This window comes from Erythrolamprus reginae, chromosome 4 (genome assembly GCF_031021105.1).
Source record: "Erythrolamprus reginae isolate rEryReg1 chromosome 4, rEryReg1.hap1, whole genome shotgun sequence".
Lineage (NCBI taxonomy): Eukaryota > Metazoa > Chordata > Lepidosauria > Squamata > Dipsadidae > Erythrolamprus > Erythrolamprus reginae.
Window position 1 is genome coordinate 35,299,679 of NC_091953.1, and position 25,433 is coordinate 35,325,111.

The 25,433-nt window shown below is 37.3% G+C and overlaps 2 protein-coding genes across 3 annotated transcripts in view; both read left to right on the forward strand.

Moving 5' to 3' along the window:
- Positions 1–48: 48 nt before the first annotated feature.
- ATG3 (autophagy related 3) lies at positions 49–18,361 on the forward strand. Its single transcript, XM_070749969.1, has 12 exons — positions 49–425; positions 4,278–4,319; positions 5,918–5,967; positions 7,100–7,170; positions 7,800–7,907; positions 8,208–8,248; positions 9,949–10,027; positions 10,670–10,704; positions 10,857–11,015; positions 14,977–15,104; positions 17,049–17,117; positions 18,103–18,361. The coding sequence occupies exons 1-12, from the start codon at positions 354–356 to the stop codon at positions 18,182–18,184; spliced, it is 936 nt and encodes a 311-aa protein (XP_070606070.1). The 5' UTR covers positions 49–353; the 3' UTR covers positions 18,185–18,361.
- A 6,473-nt stretch (positions 18,362–24,834) lies between these two features.
- The window catches only part of F5 (coagulation factor V), a 70,735-nt gene continuing 70,136 nt past the window's right edge, over positions 24,835–25,433 (forward strand). The window contains exon 1 of one of the 2 annotated variants that reach the window (XM_070749970.1): positions 24,835–25,078. In XM_070749970.1, coding sequence (XP_070606071.1) covers positions 24,912–25,078 — 167 coding nt within the window. In that variant the 5' untranslated portion in view covers positions 24,835–24,911. The remainder of the gene's footprint in view (positions 25,079–25,433) is intronic. The other variant, XM_070749971.1, reaches the window with a different exon arrangement.

Consider the following 25,433-nt stretch of genomic DNA (forward strand, 5'->3'; position numbering starts at 1 on the left):
GTTAGTGCGATTCAGGCCACAAACTCAGGCTCTCTTTTGTGCGCAGGCGCAGTTGCTGTGGCCGGCCGCCGGGCGGAAAAGAAGGGAGGGGCGGATAGCTAGACAGGTCACGCGTCAAGAGAATTCACGTGACTCCCTGCTCTCGCTCTCTCTCCCCCCGCCCCCACTCCATTGAAGGTAGTGGGCGGGGAGGAGGGGGGACCGCTTGGCGGCTTTGAGCTCCCGGAAGGAAAGGCTGAAGGAGAGAAAGAGTGACGGCGCAGTTGAATTGGCGGGGCGACTGTTGGTGACAGGCGCTTTCCCCTCTCTGTCCTGTTCCCCCCCCCCACTCCCCCGCTGCAGAGCGAGGCACCATGCAGAACGTCATCAACACGGTGAAGGGAAAGGCGCTGGAGGTGGCCGAATACCTCACACCGGTGTTAAAGGTGAGGCCCCGCCTACCGAGCACAAAATGGGGAGGGGAGGAGCCTCAGGCAAGCGACTGATAACATCTTTTACCTCATAGGTGTCCTTTCCGACTTGGACTAATGAGCCCATCATCCTCGGGGCCGGTTATGGGAATTGTATTCCGATAGATTTAAAGGATAGAGTGAGAAAAATACTCAGACATAGGTTTCTTTGGGTCAGGGGTCTCCAACCTTGACAACTGTAAGATTTGTGGACTCCAACTCACAGAATTCCTCAGGCAGCAAAGCTAATGGGCCAGTTGTGGGAATTGGAGCCCGATAGATTTGGGACAGACGTAGTTTTGAAGCATGTGTGAGGTTTTGCAAAGGAGGGTGGGTGGGAGAAAGGGAACGGTCGTTTCACTCTTCCCAAACTTTTTTTTTTTTTTTTGCCTCGATCGTATCATATCCCTTTTTGCAGGCTGGGAAGAGGGGTTCAGAAATAATATTGTCTGGATCTTTGAAGGATGCCAAGAGAAACAGAAGATTGACGGCAGAAAAAGACCTCATGGTCCATCTAGTCTGCCCTTATACTATTTCCTGTATTTTATCTTAGGATGGATATATGTTTATCCCAGGCATGTTTAAATTCAGTTACTGTGGATTTACCAACCACGTCTGCTGGAAGTTTGTTCCAAGCATCTACTATTTCAATTTCAATTCAATTTTATTTGATTAGTCAATCAACCATATCAAAGCAAAAATAGCAACCACATCGGTCATCATAAAACTGTGACTCATCATAAACACTATACAGTAGTAAACTGGTTAAAATACAATAAAATTAGATAAAATAAAGGGAATTTAAATAAATGAGTTAGAATGCAGTATAATAAGCTAAAATTAAGTAATAAAACATGAAAATATAACTCATGCAAAGGTTTACATTAAAACAAATGTAAGATACTGGTATAAAATATTCTTATACTAAAATATACAGTGATAGCTCGTCTTTCAAACCTCTCGTCATATGAACTTTTCGAGATACGAACCCGGGGTTTAAGATTTTTTTGCCTCTTCTTCCGAACTATTTTCACCTTGCGAGCTGCTGCCACCGCTGGGATGCCCCACCTCCAGACTTCAGTTGCCAGGCGAAGGCTCCCCTCGTTGGTAAATCCCACCCCCGGACATCCGTTGCCAGCAAAGCACCCGTTTTTGCAATGCTGGGATTCCCCTGCAGCATGGCAAAAATGCAGAAGTCCAGAGGTGGGGTTTCCCATGGAGGGGAGCCTCAGGAGAATCCCAGCAGCGCAAAAATGGGCGCTTCGGCTGGCAAAAGGGGTGAATTTTGGGCTTGCACGCATTAATCGCTTTTCCATTGATTCCTATGGGAAACATTGTTTCATCTTAGGAACTTTTCACCTTACGAACCTCGTCCTGGAACCAATTAAATTTGTAAGACAAGGTATCACTGTACTGCTCTTTCAGTAAAATAATATTTTCTCACGTTGCTTCTGATCGTTTCCCCAACTTACCTCAGATTGTGCCCCCTTGTCCTTGTGTTCACTTTCCTATTTAAAACACTTCCCTCTTGAACCTTATTTAAGCCTTTCACATATTTAAATGTTTCAATCATGTCCCCCCCTTTCCCTTCTGTCCTCCAGACTATACAGATTGAGTTCATTAAGTCTTTCCTGATAGGTTTTATGCTTAAGATCTTCCATCATTTTTGTAGTTTGGAAAGATGTTGCTTCTATCAGTTGGGAAAGCTCTCAAACTCTTGGAATCCTTGAGAGTGAATCTATGGTTTTCCGGCTGTTGATGGATGATAGTTTGCAGAATTTCAGGCAATTGGGGGGAGGGGGGGCGATATGAAGTTTTTAAAATCTGGGGAAAGTTTTATTAATTTAATTTATTCGACTTCTACGCTGCCTGATCCCGTAGGGCTCAGGGCGGCTTACCACAATAAAAACAATACAATACAATAGCAGAGTAATAAAAAAGAAGTCAACTATAACAATAATTATAAAACCCCAGTTATAATCCCAACTAAAATAACCCCCATATAAAACCCTGAATCCAATCTAGCAACAACATACATACCAGTCAAGCATAATTTGGGTACGTCAGATGTTAAGATTTATGGCCCAGGCCTGTCAGCAAAGCCAGGTCTTAGTAGCTTTTCAAAAGGCCAGTAGAGTGGGAGCAGCGCGAACATTGGGGGTGGGGAGTTGGTATCCATTAGGAATGGATAGAAACTAAAAATGAGTTTAAAATCAACTTTGAAGAAAAGCATGATAATTAGATCTTAAGGAGGTAAAGACCCGGATGACAAAAAAAGAAATAGGGGGTAGCACTAGATAATGATGTAACACAGATATGATAGGGTTAAGCTAAATAAAAGTTAAGATGCTTGTGTTTTATTCTGGATTTAAGAGGGTTTGAGCCAGTAAATTTTAGTATATCTTATTAGATAAGGGAATTTTATCCGTAAAGGGGATAGATTTTGAAATACAGTGTTCCCTCGATTTTTGCGGGTTCGAACTTCGCGAATAGCTTATACCACGGTTTTAAAAAAAATATTAATTAAAAAATACTTCGCAGTTTTTTTCCTATACCACGGTTTTCCCCACCCAATGACATCATATGTCATCGCCAAACTAATAATTTTTGCAAATAAATAACAAAAAAAATAATTATTGTTAATAAATAATTATGTTTATAAATATCAGGATCACTAAGTGTCTTATTCAATGGTGAGTACCAGTAATAATGGTGAGTAAATGGTTGTTAAGAGAATGGGAAATGGTAATTTAGGGGTTTAAAGTGTTAAGGGATGGTTTGGGATACTGTCCATAGCCAAAATTGGTGTATTTACATCCACATCTCTACTTCGCGGAAATTCGACTTTCGCGGTTGGTCTCGGAACGCATCCCCCACGGAAATCGAGGGAACACTGTATTCGCTTAAGGTTGTCACAGATGAATGGTTTTGATACATAGCTCATTTCCAGAAAGTAAGAAGGGATCCACCACCAAGAATTCAAAACATTTGTGAGCTTTCCCTGCTGACACAAGCAGCATCTTTCCAAACTTTAGCATTCTTCAAAGATCCAAGGCATTATTATTTCTGACCCCTTTCCAGCCTGCAAAGAGATAATGATAAGACTGAGACAAAACGTTTGGGAATAGTGAACCGACTGTTCCCACCCACCCCCTTTTGCAAAACAATACACATGCTTCAAAACTACTGCTGTCTAAGTCTATTGGGCTCCAATTCCCACAATTGGGCCTAGAGATGATGGGTTCATTAGCTTTGATGGCTGAGGAATTCTGGAAGTTGAATTCCACAAGTCTTAAAGTTGACTCGTTCTTGTGTCACACTTATTATTAAGATATTTATGCTTTCATCTTATGTTTCTTTAAATATAGACCAAAATTACAACAGAATAAATACAATTAAGGGATTTTTTTTGAAGTATATTAATAATTCACAGATCTTTACATTGATGTTTTGATTCTTATACAGTGGGTAGATAAAGTAGCATTCTGTCATTGTGAAAAAACTTAAATTGTCATATCTATTTTTCATCAATATAAATGTTATGTAAGCAATAAAAGCAGTGTTTGCTGGCATCTGCTGGGATTCTTAGACAGAAAACCCAATTGATTTCTGTGGTTCAAATATGCTTGGATAACCTCTTGTTCTATGCCTTATATTGTAGACAAGGGTTATTGGGAGGATTTTAAAAATAAAGACTGCTACAAAGTTAAGCTAAGAAAATATTTGGCCAGATAGAATGAGTACAGGTTAAAAGCATTATTATTTTCTTTTCATCATCTTAAGGCCTTTGATTTTAAATGTTTACAGACAACTTTTTTTTCCCTTTAGGAATCAAAGTTTAAAGAAACTGGAGTTATAACTCCTGAGGAGGTATGTATATAATGATTTACTTATTGTTGAAGTAAATATTGAAAAACAATAAAATGAAATTCCTGTGGCAGGTTTTGCTACTTCCTATTAATGGGGCCTAGTATCTTGAACATGTTACTAAGATCTAAGGTTTACAGCTAATGTTGTAGATGTAGGCTTGTTGCTGGAATAACATCTTATTGAACATATTTGTAATTGCTTATGTTTTAAATTATTTAGTAGTATTTATAGAAAGATAACATCTTGTAGTTTATATGGGCTACAATGTAATCTCTGTAGATGCTTCCAGAAAGTTTTAAGAAAGTAGGCTAAACAAAGTTAGAAAGCCATATTGAAAAAAGCAGCTGACAAATATTTTTCTATTGTTATCATAACAATGTTATTTACATCTTCATGAAATAATCAATTGTTGAGACTTACCTGAAGAAGATTTTACTTCTACATACTTCCTTTGGGATTACATTGGTTTTCAGTTTAAGGGCTCTTTCTTAAAATAATTTATCAGCTATTTGGAATTACTAGACAACTTGTATGAAAGGAAAGAAGCAAAAACCTGTTTGGAAGCTTTATGATAACAGGCCAAAATATATCTAAGTACTTGTAAGAACTTAGAAATAAAGAATTTAAGATTTATTAAACATTAATTAGTGTGCAGTTTTGTACACTGAAAAATGTATGGCACACTTGGGAAGGACTAAAAAAACAATTCTTCCCTCCCCGTGCAGGAGGAAGTGGATTTGAGCACAAATAATTAAGTCTGATGTCGCAAATTAGTTCTCACAACCCCAAATATGTGTTTGAAATCAAAAGGAGAAATCATTAAAGTATAATATTATCTTCACTATACTGGTTACCATTATTTCATGAAAAATAAGATTTAAATCTGCCCAATGATTAGAATTTTTACACGAGCAACACAATCTTGCATGATTTAGATGTCAAATATGTTTTATAATTTTTTTCTGTGTAAAGGTTAAATGAGGGCCGGCCAAATAAGAAACACATTGAACTAAATGTTGGATATGGACAGTTGATGATCTGTTTCTGATCTGATGGATCATTTTTCAAACAAATTCTGTTTTTTAAGAATATAGAGGCCAATTGAATTATGATGTACCAAACTTATCTCAGGTACAGGAGCTTCCAGAGAGGCTCTTCAGGTATCTTACCTTTTATCTTTTGTTTCTTAGGGCCCAGACAGTGGTCTCTTTAATTTTCCTATATCTTTTAATTTATTTCAATGATCTCATTAATGCTTTAATAATTCTATTAATAATTCTATTATAATGCATCATTATTTATAATAAATTCTTTCCCAGAGCTTTAAAGAAATCTGGAATACAACCATTTTGTGAAGAAAAGTATGTGCATGTTAAATGGGTAGATAATTTTATAATTTATTAGCACAAACCAGACAAACTATTTTCATTTATTTATCTTCAGGAATTGCTCTAAGAGCTTGTAAACTGTTGTGCTTGTGAACTGAATAAATGAATGAAGTGGGTGTAATTTTACATTTAGTCTGGACAAGTACAATTCATCATAAGATTGATAAAACTAGTTTATATAATTATATATTTGCTGTTTTATTTTGACAGTTCATAGCAGCTGGAGATCATTTAGTTCACCACTGTCCTACTTGGCAATGGTAGGTAAAATTCTGCAGAATCTGCTTCTTAATAGCATTTAGGTATGTTCACTATGTGAAGATGCATGCATTTCTTACAGTAAGTTGTGAGTTAACAGGGAGGGGCAATCATCTAAATTCTAATGTATTTCTTTCTTTGATAAATTTGGCTTTGGGTTCCTTACCTGTGTAGTTATCATGTTTTTATAGCTTTAGGTTACTTAGGATTATAAACATTATTATTATTATTATTATTATTATTATTATTATTATTATTATTTAGATTTGTATGCCGCCCCTCTCCGCAGACTCGGGGCGGCTCACAACAAAATAAAACAATTCATGACAAATCTAAATTATAGTTTAAAATATTTTTAAAAACCCATTTACTAAGCAAACATACATACAAACATACCATGCATAAATTGTATATGCCCGGGGGAGATGTCTCAGTTCCCCCATGCCTGATGACAAAGGTGGGTTTTAAGGAGCTTACGAAAGGCAAGGAGAGTAGGGGCAGTTCTAATCTCTGGGGGGAGTTGGTTCCAGAGAGTCGGGGCCACCACGGAGAAGGCTCTTCCCCTGGGGCCCGCCAACCGACATTGTTTAGTTGACGGGACCCGGAGAAGGCCCACTCTGTGGGACCTAATCGGTCGCTGGGATTCGTGCGGCAGAAGGCGGTCTCGGAGATATTCTGGTCCAATGCCATGAAGGGCTTTAAAGGTCATAACCAACACTTTGAATTGTGACCGGAATTTGATTGGCAACCAATGCAGACTGCGGAGTATTGGTGAAACATGGGCATACACAAAAAGGCCACATAATTACAATTGTTCTGACTCCAAATTCAAAATGCTTTAGTTTCCTTTCATACACACTCCAGATTTAGTTGTCATTTACTAATAACATTTTGAAAATATTGGTGTACTGTAATGTAGAAATTTAGACTGAGATTCACAACTATTAGACTGCAGTTTCTGTTAGTTAAACTCTAGGATTATAATCACTTTTGCCTTCCGAGGCAAATAGCAAACTGTTTTTTAAAATTGTTTGCACTGTGTTTATATCAACTTCAGCAGAAACCTAATGCTTCTGAACAAGAAATAGTTTGCTGTTTTGTTGCAATTATTATTGTTTGTGTTTGCATTTTAAGGGCTACTGGGGAAGAATTAAAAGTCAAGGCTTACCTCCCAACAGATAAGCAGTTTTTGGTTACTAAAAATGGTATGTCTGTGTTTGCTTTTATATTCTGGTTTCTCATCAAATATTCCTTATAACTTCATAATCCTGGGTATCACAGTACAGTATTAGTATATTTTGAACATCATTATACAATACTTTGCTTTTGGTTTATTGGCTGGATTAAAAGAAATGGAGGTATGCTATTGCTCTCAAGGCAGAATATTCAATTAAATAGCTTTTTTAAAAATTCTTTGCAACCTTGACTGACCACATATGAAGAAGATCCATTTACAGTAATTCATTTCAGCTAGGATGCTAGGATTGTCTCAACAAACAGCCTATCAAGGGAATATTGGAAACCTGATGATAGTTGTCTAACACTCCAGTATTCAGGGACAGCCTTTTCAGGAGATGGCTTTTTCAGAAAAAAAAACCTTTCAGCCTTTTCACTGTTGCTGTTCACTGGCATGGTCACATGATGTTTGATAATCATTCCACTTAGTGACATAAATTCCAATCTAATTAGGATGGTATCTCAGGAACTGCCTGTATTAATCTACATGAAATACGTTTGTCAACAATAGTTGCAGTTGCACTTAAAGCACATTCCTAAAATGTTGTAGAATTTTATTTCCTATTTTATGAATGAACATAAGATACTTTTTATGCAGTGCCATGCTACAAGCGATGTAAACAGATGGAATATTCAGATGAGCTGGAAGCTATTATAGAAGAGGATGATGGAGATGGAGGATGGGTTGACACATTTCACAATGCAGGTGATTTAGAATGTTTTCCCGTATGCATTTCTCTTATATTGAGCTTATATTATATTGACATTGTGACCAAGATTCTTATTAACTTTAAAGTGCTCCAAAGTGTGCATAGATGTGCAACTATGGAAAGCATTTTCAATTTGGTATTCTTCACTGAATTCTTAAATACTGTATATTGACCTTGAAAATTCAGAGTCAAGTTTGCTATCAAAATGATTGGTTTGTAAAGCGATAATTATTTACATTATTACAAATTAACATTGGCTTTATCCATAGTCCTGATTCTATTAATATTTCCAACAGGTATTACAGAAGCTATTAAGGAAATCACAGTGGAAAATAAGGTATTAACTGATTTACTTCATTGATTCAGAGAGGTTTTCATATAGCATACTTACTGAAATAAACCTCTTCATAAAAAGGCATTTTTAATGCAAACATTTAAATGTTTGCATTAAACATTATCCACATACTATATATGTAGGTATAAAAGAGAAAGCCCAATGGTGAAATAAATTTACTCTAGTATCAAGAACAAAGGTAAAAATATGTTTTGTATAACTAGTCATGTGCAAAAATCATGAATTCAATAACATTATTTAAAAGTTAAAGTATTCTTAATAACAATTATAAGTTCAAATATATTTGGATCTCTCTTTCTCTCTGACTACATATTCTCTTCTTTCTATAAACTATTATGTCTAATCATCAAAACCATGTCATGTTTATTTTTTTATTTTAATGCACAAAGTGCATAAGAGACTAAGTCAGCAATAAATGTAGATAATGCCTTTTCTATAATCACAGGTGTCAATTTATCCATTTCAGCAAATTCTCTCAAATTTATCAACTATTGCTCCAAATTTGGTAGTATGAAATCTTTCTATTTCTGCATACTGTAATCGCACTACTTATACTGAAATACAGTGTTCCCTTGACTTTTGCAGTTCCGGCATTCGCAAAAAGTCTATACCACGGTTTTTCAAAAAATATTATTAAAAAAATACTCTGTGGTTTAGGGTTTTCTGGGTCAGCTCAATGTACAATACAGTGCATTTTAATTCCCCCCCCCCCCCCGCTGTCCTGCTTCTTTAATTAAAAGCTCCACTTCCGCCCCAGCCTCCCGATTCCTCCCCTTTAATTCTTGGAGCATTGGCATACAGTACTCCAGTTGAAGCCGATCCTTACTGCCGCCCGCCACTGCAACGAGCGCAGCAAAGTCTCCAGCTTACCGCTCCATTGCCCCTGTGGGTTCTGGGGGTAAGTAAAACCAGGAATGGAGGAGGGAGGTGGAGGAAGGAAGGAAGGAAGGGAGCATCTCTACTTCGTGGGAATTTTGACTTTCGCTGGCGCTCTTGGAACGTATCCTCTGCGAAAGTCAAGGGAACACTGTAATCTTCTGTAGCTTTTTTCCTATTTATCTATTAATCCTGAAAGGAAAACATATATTTGAAGTGTCTTTATACATTCTAGACAATTTCTCTGGTAATATCTACCAACAATACATAGTTTTATAAAAATTATCTCTGACATCATAATACAATGTAAATTTCAGATCTTTTAACTATATATTTTCCCATTGATGCCTATACATGTTATAACCAAAATTCTTAGCTCAATTTACTCATACGTTCTCTATCTTCTGTTTCAAATTTCAACAAATGTTTATACATTTTAGCAATTACAGTACATGTTCATCATCAACACACAATTGTATTTAAAATTCTAATCTACTTTGCTCCATACCGTAAGATTTCATCCATTTTAAGTCTGAGATAACTACATGGGTGAATAGTTCTCTTGAATTGATTTTAGATTCCCCTCAATGAGTTTCAATAAGGAACTGATATGTCAACTATTTATCTGTCATTTATCTATCATATCTGTTCATAGAAAATCCCAGAATGTGTTTGAAAACACCTTTATGGTATCCACTGAAGAAGTGTATTATAGCTTAGAAATTTTTCTTAGAAAATTTTACTTGGTAATTTTTCTTAATTTTTTTTCTTAAAAATAATTATATTTTTCCCTCCTGCCCTTTAAGGACAATACAAAGTTATCAGAACGCTTAGTTTCTTGTGAAGATGATGATGATGATGAAGGAGAAGCAGCTGATATGGAAGGTACGTTTAATATGATATTTGAAGCCAGACATATTGCATCATACTAAATAAATGAAACCCAAATTTTGTTTTGCTATTTTGTTGCAATACAAAATAATAATACAATAATGTATTATTTTAATCCATTTCACTCATCACTTTTTAAGAAACATGTCTTCTTTTTAAATATGCAAGCCAGAAATGTGGAGAAGAGAGAATTTAAACAATCTAGAAGTAAAGAAGTTGATGGCATACTCCTCAATGAAACAAATTAGATGAGGAGAAGCTAAAATATTTATCTAGACAAGAGAAAGGTGTTGGCAAATAAGAATAGTACATTGAAGGATTGCAAACAAGTGAATGAAGATATATATAGTCTGACATTAATGTAAGTCTGTTTGTATAGAATTGAATTGAATTGATTTTTTTTTCTTGGCCAAGTGTGATTTGGGCACACAAGAAATTTGTCTTGGTGCATATGCTCTCAGTGTACATTTCTTTTATGTACACTGAGAGAATATGCACCAAGAAAACTGGTCAATAAAAAAAATCTTATTTTCTTCTATATATTCTATTCCAAGGGATTTGTTTTTAAACATTACTTCCTGTACTGGGATAAGTTAACAAAAATACTAATGTGATTTTTTTTTTTTGTCCTTTCAGAATATGAGGAAAGTGGACTGTTGGAGACAGATGATGTAAGTGTGATCTTTTTATTCAGTAATGCTTTTTCGGAGTTCAACAGAATGGTCTTAAAAGTGACATTAAGGTTAAATGGAAATAGTGTAATATGTTATTTCATTTGACAGTAGACTGAACTTGAATCCTTATTTTTTGAAATCTTCAACAGGCAACATTAGACACAAGAAAAATAGTGGAAGCTGTCAAGACTAAAACTGATGTTGGAGGTGGAGAAGAAGCTATTCTACAAACTAGGACTTATGACCTTTATATTACATATGACAAATACTACCAAACACCTAGACTTTGGTTATTTGGCTATGATGAGGTAATTTTCTTCCTTATTTGGAAATATAGATATCCAGTAAAGAACTTACAACCAATCTGAAAAATGGCACTTCTGACCTGAATTTGAAGTCAGGTCTCCTTTGTGATCATATGACCAAATTTCAGAGATTCAGCAACACAACTGCATTTATGATCATTGGCAGTGTCCTGTAGACCAGTGTTTTTCAACCAGTGTGCCGCGGCACACTAGTGTGCCGTGAGACATGGTCAAGTGTGCCGTGAAGCTCAGAGAGAGAAAGAAAACAAGAGAGAGAGAGAGAAAGAAAGCAAAAAAGAGAGAAAGAAAGAGAGAGCAAGAGAGAAAGAAAGAGAGAAAGAAAGAGAGACAAAAAGAAAACAAGACAGAGGAAGAAAGAAAGAGAGAGAGAGAAAAAGACACAGAGAGAAAGCAAGAGAGAAAAAGAAAATGAAAGAAAGCAAGAGAGAAAAAGAAAATGAAAGAAAGCAAGAGAGAGAAAGAAAGACAGAAAGAAAGAAAGAGAGAGAGAGAGAAAGAGAACAAGAGAGAGAAAGAAAGCAAGGGAGAGAGCAAGAGATAGATAGAAAGAGAGAGAAAGAGAGGGAGGGAAGATGGGAGAGAAAAACAGGGAGGTTGGGAGGGAGAAAGAGCAAAAAAGAGGAAGGAAGGAAGAGAGAGAGAAAGAAAGGGATGGAGAGAGACAGAAAAAAAGAAGGGAGAGAAAGAAGGAGGGAGAGAGAAATAGAGCGAAAGGGAGGAAGGGAGAGAAAAAAATTGTCCAAACTTTTTTTAGCTCCCCCCCCCCTTCAATGTGCCCCAGGGTTTTGTAAATGTAAAAAATGTGCCGTGGCTCAAAAAAGGTTGAAAATCACTGCTGTAGACTATGTGACCAGGACTTCTGGCATTTGACATAAACTGCATCCATAGTGAACTGTTGATTTCCTTAGCCATGGTATTATCTTAATGACAAAGAAAAGTAAAACCCATATGGCCATGTGACTGACTCATTTTACAACTTACAACTGTAATGAATAGGCTCCATTATCATGTTATGTATAGGACTACCTATATAATAATAGCCTTTGGGTAAAAGGCCAAGGATTATCAATATCCAAATATGGGGAAATTGTATTCCTTTCTCCCTGATTCTTATTACCTGGAAATAAAACTGTTTTTCTCCTTTTTTCAGAATAGCCTCTTTGAAACAGTCTTATGCATAAGTTCCCCAGCATATTACTTCAGATACATTACTTGAATTATAACCATGCTCAGTTATATATTCAGCTATATGGTAATGGAACTGCTGTTGTAATAAGCACTCTGTTCCCATATAGCTCATTCAATTGTTATGGAAAGGTTGGGAAAGTGATATGCAAGGACTTGTTTACCGTATATACTCTAGTATAAGCTGACCCGAGTATAAGCCGAGGCACCAGGTTTTGCCACAAAAACCGGGAAAACGTATTGACTCAAGTATAAGCCGAGGCTACTGGGCGTTAGCAACAGATTGCGTTGCTCTGGGAGTTATCAAAAGATTCCGTTGCTCTATGCATTCGGAGCAGAGGGCGCCAGCTGTGGAATTCCGCTACTTCATTTTTCAGCGGCCAAACAGAAGGACCAGGACTCTGAAAGAGAATGAGACCCAAGTAGGCCTTCCTATCTCTCTCTCCGTCTCTCTCTCTCTCGCGCACCCTCATTTTTTTCACCCAGTTCCTTTAGCTCGGATTACTTCCTTCCCCTATCAGCCAAGGGCTTTTAGGTGCACGGGGAAGAAGAGAGAGAGCGCGTCTGCACACACCCTTTCTCTCCCTCTCCCCACCGCCCCGCCGGCATTTCTGTCAAAGTCTCACCTCGGCTCCAGTTCTTCAGGCGGCTCCATTTTTAAAGCGGTGGTGGATTCCTGCTTCCGCCTTCTCACCACCACCATCACCACCTCACTGGCTTCCCATCACCTTTTTCCCCTCTCACGTGCCGCGTCCCCACTTCTCCATTGAAGCAGTTGGCTGGAACCTTTGGGAGGCGCCTTTGTTTGAGACAGGGAGCGGTGGCATCTGCCCCACGCCTGCCACAGCCGCTTCGCTCGGAGTGCCCTTCGCCGACCTCTTTGGGGGCACCTTTGTATGTGTGTCTGTGTGCGCTCCCAGCAGCCGCTACTTGCTGCAACGACAGTTCAGCTCCTCCAAAACCAAGAAGCAGGAGAACGGGGCTGGCGGCTGAAGAAGGTAGCGGGCATGATGGTGCCGGCAGCAGCCTTGCTTCAGTCACGGTACCCCCGAGGGAAGCCAGAGACCTCTGGCCTTTGCAGGTACCTTTTGCGAAAAGCAAAATTTTAAAAAACCCTCGAATTTGCTTTAAAGGTGCCTTTTTGATGCCGGCATCGTCTCTCTGTGCCGTCTGTCTTTCCTAATTGAAAGTTGGAGCCGTGGAGAGTGGAAAAGCGCGACCACGGCAGCCCAATCCCTATGTCCAGCTCTCAGAGATGGGAGTCCTTGTCCTTCTTTTTGGCCTCTGAAAAATAAAGTAGTGGTGGAAGGACCATGGGTGCCACCCTCAACTTCCACTAGGCACTATTTACACAGATAGCTGTGCCCTCCCAAAAGCGCCTCCGAAGCTGCTTCAGCCGGGAATAGGCGGCACTTTTGTCACAGCTCCCTCACCCGCCCGAGCCACAAGTGCCTGCCACGCTCCCGCGGGGCGCCCTCTTGTGGTAACTCGTCAGTGACCCGAGTATAAACCGAGGTCAGATTTTTCAGCACATTTTTGGTGCTGAATAACTCGGCTTATACTCGAGTATATATGGTATCTTCTGCTGGAAAGGATAAAGCAAAGACTTGAATATCTTGACCTAAGAGTACATATTTCAAGGAAGATGCTGTTAACCTTTTATATCACAAGCTTTTTTGTTTCTTACGTTAACCATTTAGATCCTTTTTATATTGATTCTGCAGATGGCACATAACATTTCACAAACCAAGAGCATTGATTTTTGAAATGTCTTAAAATTTGCAGCTTGAAAAGATCCGAAATCACTAAATAGCTTTCAAAAAGTTAGTAATGAGCTCTATTTACAGAGATTTATCACTCCTTGCTGTTGTCGTCATGAACTTGAAATGTCCAGTTCCTTTTCTGAGCCATTCTTTCTATGAGATAACTTGGCAGTTTCCATAACTGAATCCATCAAACCAAGAAGTAAATTTATTTATTTATTTATTTATTTGAATTTAAATGAAGGTGAGACATGCATAGTCCAGCTCCAGAAGAGATTTGTTTCATTCCAATTTGGAGTTTTTAGATCTAGGAATTATGACATAAAACCTGGAATGGCAGCACGGAACATTCCAGAGGTCTCTGGAACAGTGTGTTCCTGAATTGGCAAAAGTTGCACATCCCTAATTTTTATTTAAACAATTTTTTTTTAAATCTATGCTTAAAAAAATATTTAAAACATTGCAAAACATCTTGAGTGAGTAACATTGCAAACTATAGCTGCATGTTTGTAGATGGAGTGTTTCAATCTTTGGGGAGTGTTTTGGACCTGAAGCAGCTCTGTTTGAATGCAAACCACACTTTCCAATTAAAAACACTTCTGCAAGGTCAGAAAAAAAACATGTCATGTCCTGTCATATTGGATATAGTTTGAATTGAAACATTTTATTTATTTAAATAATAAATATATAAATATATTTTACACACCTCTAAAAATAACCAAAATGCTGCATCAAGAAAATCTAAATTTTTTAACAATCATAAACCATAAAAAATACAGTTTATGTAATTGCTTTGAATTACAGGAAAGGGCAAAGTGTACATGAGAAAATTAAATAGGTTTCTAAAGATTCTACGTTTTTCATTCTCCTTTCTGTGCCGAGCTTGAAATTTTAGCAGACAGTATTACCATTCTTATAAACGGTTACTCGGTTTTACTAGTTTTATGTTTCTGTGTATATTAAAAGAGGAATCTGAGCTATGTCTTTCTTTTTAGCAACGGCAGCCTTTAAATGTAGACAGTATGTATGAAGATATTAGTCAAGATCATGTCAAAAAGACCGTGACAATTGAAAATCACCCCCATCTTCCTCCACCTCCAATGTGTTCAGTTCATCCATGCAGGTATTTTTTTTTCTCCAATCCTTGCTTTTAAAGAAATAGTTAACATAAACAAATATATACTTATTTTTTAGGCTGGTATCTTTTCTCTATTTGATTATCTTTTAGCAACAGAAGCTGTTGATCAACTCTATAGATAGTTCTCACATAATTATCAGTTTGCTTAACATTATTCAAAGTTAAAACACACACACAGACACAAAATTACTTAGCACCTGTCCTCAAAGTTATGACTGCTGCACATACACATATTCTGTGATCACATAATCACACTTCAGGTGCTTGTCAACCAGCCTACAATTATTGGCGTTTGCAATATTCCATAGTTTTTTGTTATTTTTTAAAAGGTTTTCAGGAAAAAAAATCCATTCAGGGGAATGGATTTACTTAAAGACCATATGATTTGCTTACTCACCATGCAATTCACTTAACTGCAGTGACTTGTAAAAATGGTTGTAAAATTGAATTAGATTAAGTAGTGACCCACTTCATGACCACAACAATTTAAGATGGAAATTCTGGACTCTATTGTGATGGAAATAACTTCATGCAAACAGCTTGTTTTGAACCTGAGATCCTCCATATTTTATAGGACGGTTAACCATGCTAAATAGCTGTAAGTTCTCTATGTGTTATGTAGGATCAGTGCATAGAGATTGCATCAGTGTGTTCTCAAGAGAAAGAAATGAAAAATTGCTTGTGTCTGCGTAAAATTGCATCCTAAATATTTCAACATTGGTCAATTTTGGTATTTATATTTTTAAAATAGGGAAGAAAAGAGGAAGAAAGTTTTCTTACTTTTTCATTTTGGAAACAAATCAAAAGCACAATGGAATTCATGAAAAACAAGCAATACATTCGGACGTGTGGAATGATATTATTGCTCTTTTAATTAGGAATTTGTCTCAGCAACTTTACTATTTAGAACTAAATGCTAGATAAATATGCTTTATTCTGATTTCCTGTGGCTTTTTTTTTTCAGTATGGGAGATCTGAACTGATTTTTTTTTTTTTTTTGGGAGGATTGACCTAGAGGCAACTACTGCCCAAGATTTCATAGAAATAGAAGCAAAGGCCAGGTGAAAATATTTTAGACATGTTGCACTCAATATAGCAAAAAAAGAAGCTGGGGTAAATTAGTAGTAACACCAGAGAGAAAGTTTTAAAAGCTTGCTCAGTATTGCCTTGCTCTATATTTTGTACAAGTCCTTTGTTACTTTTGTTAGAATATTAGTCTAAAAAGTGTGGCAATCATTTCCATAGAATGCTTCCTGTCAAGAATTATTCATTCTTCTGAATGAAGAAGAATGAAGTGGTGCAGTCTGTAGGATTTGAAACCAAAGCTCCTATTTTGAAATTCCAGCAGTTGGATCCTTGCTATGTAATTCCTTTAGATTTTTTCCCATTAATTCAGGAAAACCCCTAGGTTCACTGAAGTACAGAATAGAGTTGTGTAACTTTTCAGCTTCACTGTTGCCTTAATATTATTGATTGCAACATGTCAATCCTGGCTATGTTAGTTTTGTTGTTTCTGTTTAGCTGCCCTTTTGTGTTTCCTGTTTCAAAAAATACATGACAGGGTTTTCTGAGAAACAGCTTTAGGAAACAATTTTTAAAAAGATGATTGCTTTGTTCAGCCTTATGGTCTAAAAAATATAGTAGGGAAAGTAAAAGGGCAAGGAGGGGAGCAAGGTCAGACACCAAATCTTGAAATTAAAAACTAATTCTTAAATAATATCTCCTCTCCATTATGCACACTGAAGATGTTTGTGTATTCATCTCAGAATCATCACAATTAAATCCCCTATTCATCTCCTCCTATGGCATTCTGATGAAGGTTTACCGTAATTGATAACGAAAAGAGCAACTTGATGGAATTAGTATAACTGAAATAATGCTTTTTAAAAATTAGGTGAATGGAACATGTTTTCACTTTCATTTTCTCAGGCATGCCGAAGTGATGAAGAAAATAATTGAGACTGTGGCAGAAGGTGGGGGTGAACTTGGTGTTCATATGTATCCTTTTTACAATCAAACCTTTTTTCCATCACGGAGAATAATTTAAAGGGCTCAGTAACATTTTTTTAGATAGATAAAGCACAAGGCAGAAATTTCTAACTTTTCTTTTTCTGTTTATCAACTGCTGTCTTTTAGTTTTGTCTATCCTACCTTTATTATTTTTACAAATAACTTACGGTGGCAATCATTCAACACATCTTCCTCCTCCTATTTTCCTGACAACTCTATGAGAAAGCGGTGGGTTGCTCCCTGTTTGGACCGGTTCTAAGAAGCGGTAGGGCTGGCAGTAGGAGGCTCCACCCACACACCCAGGATGCTTCTGTGCATGCGCAGAAGTTTGCACGTGTGCACAAATTGGTATTAAACTAATTCACAACCCACTACTAGTGAGGTGAGCTGGGCTGGGTGTGAGTGATTGGCCCAAGGTCACCCAGCCAGCTATTATGGCTAACGCAGGACCTTAACTCTTCTCAATAATTACCTTTTTCAAGTTTTAGATGCATTGTTTCACTCAAAAGGCTGGAAGTAAATGACAGTGGAGGTAATTTTAGAAGAACTGGATTTGTTTTTCACATACTTTTAGTTATATGATGGGAAAAAAGCCCACTATCTGTTGACAAGAATATTAATGCATGCTTTTTTAAAAAAAAAGTAGCATTAGCAAAAACAATGGAAAGTATGGGATAGAAGACTCAAAAGAACATTTGTGATTATCAGCAAATTCCTCCTGTCTTCAGCAGTAGCAATGACTGTAACAAAAACTAATTGTTAAGTAAGATTATCTGACTAAGACGTGCTATATAGGGTTTTAGTCATTAAATCATTATATCAGACTGAATTCTAGGAAAAATCCAGATAAGGAGAGATAAACTGGTGTTTGATTTTGGAAGAAGGAAGGTATCTTTTTAACATTATTCTCTTGCAAAAGAGAGAATGTGAAACTAGTACTATACTAGGTTTATTTTCCTTAACTAAATTTCAGGTACCTTTTGATTTTTTTGAAATTTGTACAAGCCGTCATTCCAACAATAGAATATGATTACACAAGACACTTTACAATGTAATTACTGGAAATAAAGTTTATGTTCAATATTGGTTCTAATTTTTAAAAAAGAATAACCCAGCGTGACTGACTTGTTGATCCACCATCATGTGCAACTTCTATAATATGTCACTCTCATCAAAATTCCTCTATCAGCCTTACTTTTTAATAAAGATCTTTATGTGTAAAAAACAATAAATCACTTTTTTCATTCCTGTGTTCTGGCTATAGAATTATGCTTGTTTTCACATAATGCAAAGAGTAATAAAAACATAATTATATCAGTTGTAATATATTTCTGTAAAACATTAATTATATAATTGAAATAATTACATCACTTAAAGCTGATATTTTTTAAATGTTTAGGTTTATAATCAAGCAGTTTTAGTCTATGCATTTATATAACTTATACATAGCCCCAGTGTCCTCACTGAGGGAAATGGGTGGTTCAAAAATATGAAACATAAATTAAAAATAACAAATATTTTAATTTCTTTTTTCTAGTTTATACAGTTAACCTTGAAGAATTTTGAAAATAGTAATGTAATACAGTGATCCCTCGATTAGCACGGTCTCGATTAGTGCGAAACGCTACAACACGGTTTTTCAAAAAATATTAATTAAAAAATACTCCACGGTTTTTTTGCTATACCACGGTTTTTCCCACCCGATGACGTCATACGTCATCACCAAGAGTCACTTCTCTGTCTCTTTCTCTTTCTTTCCTGTCATTCTCTGCTTCAATCATTTTCTCATTTCTCTTTTTTTCTCCCCTTTTTTCTATCATTTCTCTCTCTTTCTTCCTCTCTCACACTCTCTTCCTCCCTTCTCTCTCCCCCCCTCCTGCAAGTAGAGGTCGGGTGTGTTACCGGGAGCTGGAGGTGGCGTGGGGCCGGACACTAGGTGCTGGGGAGGACAAAGGAGTGAACGTAGCTACTGCCTCTCAGCTGCAGAGCCGAATGGGGGCGAAGGCAACAGCGGAGCCCGGCGCTGGGGCCATGCGAGGCTGTTCATCCAGGGGGGCGTGGACTGGCAAGTCGCCCTCCTTTCTCTCTCTTATACCACACCGGTAACAGGGAGAGAAAGAAAGAGAGCGGAGGGCACCTTGCCGGTCCACGCCCCCCTAGATGAGCGGCTCCGCATGGCCCCAGCGCCGCCCAGGCAAAGGGGAAACCCCAAGATCGCTTGCCGCTTGCCGTATTGCAGCGAAGGAGGCGAAGCAAGGCTCCAAGCTGCAATACGGCAAGCGGCAAGTGATCTTGGGGTTTCCCCTTTGCCTGGGCGGCGGGAAGACCCAGGGAAGGTTCCTTCAGCCGCCCAACACCTGATCCGCTCCGCAGCGCGGCAGCAGCGAGGAGCCGAAGATGGGGTTTCCCCTTTGCCTGGGCAACGGGGAAACCCCATCTTCGGCTCCTCGCTGCTTCCACGCTGCGGAGCAGATCAGCTGTTGGGCGGCCGAAGGAACCTTCCCTTGGTCTTCCCCGCCGCCCACACGCAAACTCCACCATCTGCGCATGTGCGGCCATGAAAAAAATGGTGCGCATGCGCAGATGGTGTTTTTACTTCCGCACCACTGTAACGCGGAAATCGATTAGCGCGGGAGGTCTTGGAACATAACCCCCGCGCTAATCGAGGGATCACTGTATTAGTACATATTTTTGTTATAAAATTGGAGAACGCAGGAATTAAACTGATCCTTGGAAAAAACTTCCAATTGTTTTAATGAGAGTAGCAGCAAATGACTCCTTTTGCCATTTTCCATTTCCTGTGAAATGCATTAATTAAGAATATATGGGGACTGTGATCAATTTTGGTTCCTACATCAAAAGTTCTGATTTCAGGATTGCATTTAACTCCTTTTAGTGAATTATATTTAAAAGCAAAAATACTATTTAGAAATCTGAAGTCCATTAAGCAATAATATTTTAATCCAATGTGATGTAAAATTAATTGGATTAATTTAGTAAACAAAATTTTAATGAACTTTGATCTTTATGCAAGGAAAGCCAAAGAGGATACACTAGAATCTAACATTCTTATTGCTTTTATTAGCCTGCATGGATGAAACAATGGAAGTCTAAATATATAGCATCCAGTAGTAGATTTGGTAAATAATTGAAAGTATTTTTAAAGAAGAGTACAAACTTAGAAATCAATCATTTCTTTATAAAAACAATGTCTATTGTGACAGGGCCAACAGGCTAAAACTGCAGTTCTAATGTACTGGAATTTTGTTTTTAATTTCCTTCCCCATCCCTACAGGAAATAACTATAAGTAAAAATAAATGTGTTTCATAGTGATATTGGAAATTGTATAACTATATCAGAGAATGAAATATGTAGACAAAGATAAGTTCTTAGTCTACCTACCTACCCAGGATTTTAAAATTAGTAAGGATAAATGTCTTTTAAACAGATGAATAAAATATATATTTTAAAATAATTGGAATAAAATACTGAAATGCAATTGATCACATTGTTCTCGAACATGTGCAATATTCAAATATTCACCCATTTTAATTTCTTTGAAAATAACTGCTCTGGTTCTTCAAAAAAATACTGGATAATCAGACAGTTAATGGGTATAGTTCAGTGGTTCTCAACCTTTCTAATGCTGCAACCCCTTAATACAGTTCCTCATGTGGTGACCCCCAACCATAAGTCTAGTGCCAATTCTCCCAATTAAGCTTTAGTTGATTGGCAGAAAAGTCAGAGGGACACCCCCACTGTAAACACCTGATTGGTCAGATTGTAAAAATATGTTCCAAGGCGCCAGAATAGAAGCGTTAATTCCTAACACCAGGGGAAATTTGTCTTTTCCTATGTTCTTGGGCGACCTCGATCGTTCGACCCCCCAAAGGGGTCCTGACCGCCAGATTGAGAACCACTGGTATAGTTGCTAACGTATGGAAGTTACAATTCTCTGATTTCTAATTATTTGCATTTCAGGAAATACAAAATAGCTATAAACATCTGAAGCAAATTTATTCAAATTAAGCTCTACCTCCATTTGCTGCGCTGGAAGCCTTTCCCCTAAAATTTCTACTATAAAGTTAGCAAATGAGATCATGAAAAGGAATACTGGGAAGAATTCCAAGAAATTATTTCTACAGCCTCGCTTTGCTGCTGGAAGGAAAAGAGGCAGTTGTTCTCAATCCAACAATCACCTTCCTTAGATAGAATATCTATACATAACATATGTAAAACATGTACCATTCTATATATATATTTACCAGCTATCTCTCTCTCTCTCTCTGTGCGTGTGTGTATGTTGGATATTGAAAAATTGTTCCTCTTGTCACATTCATAAATGGTGGGTATAGAACAGAAGAATACATATAGATTTATAGATTTAAATCATTGTTAGAAAGGCCTCCACACAAATGGTAAAAATTATTGGGTTGGATTTAAGTATCTACTTCCGCAAAAAAGAAGAGGATTTCAAAATGTTTAATTATTCAAATATCTTAAGGTCCAGTGGAATGAGTCTATAATTCCTAATTTACTGAGATACTTCAAGTAAATCTAATAAGTTTACAGTTGAAACCACTGAGGAATATTTAAATTGATTCCCTCACCCACCCGCAAGAGTTAATGTAATTATTTTTCATTTCTTTTGAAAATATCACTGGGAATGTGAAGGGTTAGATGTTATGAAATGGACGAGAACAGATCAACACAACTGAAGCCATGGAGATAATTCAGTTGCAGTAGAGTTCTATCATAATAGGAATCTATACTTCAATGTTAATAAAACATTACACAGTAAATAAGAGTGAATTACAAATAGGTTACAATCTCTTGACTGGCAAGACTTCTGCTTAAATTCTTCTTGAGTAAGATGAATACTAAAAAGTTGGGATCTTGTTTAATTGCTTTGGAAAAAAACATTAATTACTTTTCCTAACCCAAAAAAACAATCTCAAAAATGTGTAAATTATTTTAAAATTGGAAGTAAGTGACAACTATTCCCCTTTCCCCTTGCCTTGTAGATTTAAAAGAAGCTTGAGATACAGATTTAGTTCAAGAGATGAACTTTGAAAATAAGGTGGATTCCTATCCTATAGAAAAGATGCACTGAATATGTTGATATAATAGTACAAATTAATACATCTATTTTCAAAAACTACAAACATTTGCCAATTACTATTACCCCCAATTTCTAGAAGGTCCAGTCTTTTGATAATATTTGTGTATGGGAATAAATGATTGGTTTTTGTACAAATTATTTGAGGCCATTTATTGTGTTAGCCATCTGTTTATATACTACACAAAGATCTGGATTATTTGCTACTGGTAAACATTAACTTTTCTGTTTGTTAAAATGGGGGAGGAGGAGAGAAAATAAAAGTTAAATTTTTCTTTGTATAAAAAGTGATGTGCCTAGGACATGGCTTGAACAGGTTTCTGAACACCGTAGGAGGCATCATATAATTGTCCTTTTCCTATGAGGAGGTTCATTATTTAGTGAAATAAACTTGATGTTTACATTAATAGAATATATGTTCATTGGTATATACACTGCTCAAAAAAAAATAAAGGGAACACTCAAAGAGCACATCCCAGATCTGAATGAATGACATTTTATCATTGAATACTTTGTTCTGTACAAAGTTGAATGTGCTGACAACATGTGAAATTGATTGTCAATCAGTGTTGCTTCCTAAGTGGACAGTTTGATTTCACAGAAGTTTGATTTCCTTGAAGTTGTTGTTGATATTATTATTATTATTATTATTATTATTATTATTATTATTAATTAGATTTGTATGCCGCCCCTCTCCGAAGACTTGGGGCGGCTCACAACAATAAAAAAAGTACAAATCCAATAATTAAAACAATTTAAAACCCCTTAATGTAAAAAACAATCATACGTCTCATACAAACCATACATAAAACGGAAACGGCCCAGGTGAATCAATTTCCCCATGCCTGACGACAGAGGTGGGTTTTAAGGAGTTTACAAAAGGCAAGGAGGGTGGGGGCAATCCTAATCTCCGTGGGGAGTTGATTCCAGAGGGTCGGGGCCGCCACAGAGAATATATTGTGTTATTTAAGTGTTCCCTTTATTTTTATGAGCAGTATACAGTGTTCCCTCGCTTTTTGCGGGGGATGCGTTCCGAGACCGCCCACGAAAGTTGAATTTCCGCGAAGTAGAGATGCGGAAGTAAATACACTATTTTTGCCTATGAACAGTATCACAAGCCTTCCCTTAACACTTTAAACCCCTAAATTGCAATTTTCCATTCCCTTAGCAACCATTCAGATTATTACTCACCATGTTTATTTATTAAAGTTTATTAAAAAAAATATTTATTAAAGGCAGACGAAAGTTTGGCGATGACATATGATGTCATCGGGTGGGAAAAACCATGGTATAGGGAAAAAACCCGCAAAGTATTTTTTAATTAATATTTTTGAAAAACCGTGGTATAGACTTTCCGCAAAGTTCGAACCCGCAAAAATCGAGGGAACACTGTATATGTACATGTACCATAGGTAACTAAAGTTAGAGAAGCCATAATTTTCCAACCCTGACCCTAAATGAATGGTTAAAACATTGAATTACCTTGCAGTTATAAATAAATCACAGATTGGTTAGTAATTTAATTTGTTTATCAAATTTAAAGACTACCATCTCACAGAGCAACTCCAGACAGGGTACAATTAAAAAACCAAAACCATATGAAAACTATATTTCAGTTAAAGGAGGGAACTAAAACATGGTAGGAATAATTAAAAGGAGGATTGTGTTTTTAAAAAATGGGGTGATGGCCTTCAAAGCACCCAATCTCAAGATTGCTTGCTCTTCTGCGAATCCTGGGCATTGGCAGAACTAGATCTTCAAAGGCCAGGACAGTGGAAGTCCATGTCACTTTGGGACAGGGGAGGAAATATCATAAAAGAACAGGAATGTCGGCAGAGAAGGCTCTATATGTGGACTCTGCCAATTGAAATTATTTAATTGATAGTCTATAACATATGTTCTCTGCCTACTCATGTGAAGAAACGTTGATGTAATGGAAGAGAAGATGGTTCCTTAGGTAACCTGCCTCCATGGCATATAGAGTTTCAAGGTCAAAACCAACAATTATATGAAGATGTGTTGTCTCTGAATTTACCAGGTTAATTGGAAAGATGACTCGAAGTTCTTCCTTAAACCAGTTACCCAAAGCTGTACAGTATTTTAAGCAGTTGCTCAAAACACTATGCAAATAGGAGAAAAAAGCCTCAGGTAGGCTACTTTTACAAAATAAAGGCAGAGTATTAATGAGAAGGGCGAGATAAACATAATTGGTGCAATAAAATGGATTTGAGACTTTAGGCTACTGGGGACATCGCCTCCCATCTCCAAATCAGAAGAAATTGCCAGATTTTTCCTTAAGATCCAATAGATCCTCACATTCCTGAATGATGTGTTGTCCTGGTCTTTTAAGTTTGCAGGTATTCATCCTCATAAGCTTTAGCCTTTGTCCCTGCTCCTAATCTTTTTCTGCCCACGGGGAACAGTCCAAACAGGTCACCTGCTTTTCCCTAACGTTGTCCAGCCTGTCTGAGCAGAGAAGGAGTCAAGACACCAAACAAATTCAGAAGTTGCTTATCTCGGTTGTGGGAGGAGGAACAGAGCAGAGCGTCACCGAAGCCACTGTCCCTTGCAACACCAGCCACAGAACACATCTCGGTGGGGAAGTGACAAGTCGCTGCAGGCAGAACTGACTTTCCATGTGTCTTTCGGCACAGTAGCATCAATGGGAAGATACAGCGTGAGCCCTGTACCCAGATGTCTTCTCCTGGTGTTCCTGGGTTGGTCAGGGCTGAAGCATTACCAGGCGAATGCAGCCCAGCTCAGGGAGCACCGCATAGCTGCTCAGCTGGAAGACTGGGATTACAACCTCCAACCTGAGGAGCTAGCCAGGTAACAACAAATGGGGGCCACGCTAAAGAAAGACATGGGGGAAATATTCAGAAGATTGGTTTAGTGATCAATGTAGTGCGAAGCTTAAGGAAGCCAACTCGTGTGGTTGGAAAGCCAAGTTTAGTCCACTCTGATGCTTATTTAGTAACCTATAATGAACCATTAATTAACCATTGTGCCTATCCTCCCTGTCCTATTGTCTTTATTTATTTTTATTTATTTATTTATTTATTTGTCCAATACACAATGAGGGTTTTAGTGGGTATATATCTATATACTCATAGTAAAATACATGATGAAGGTTATAGAGGAGATACTCATAATAAAATATATAGAGGAGATACTCATAGTAAAA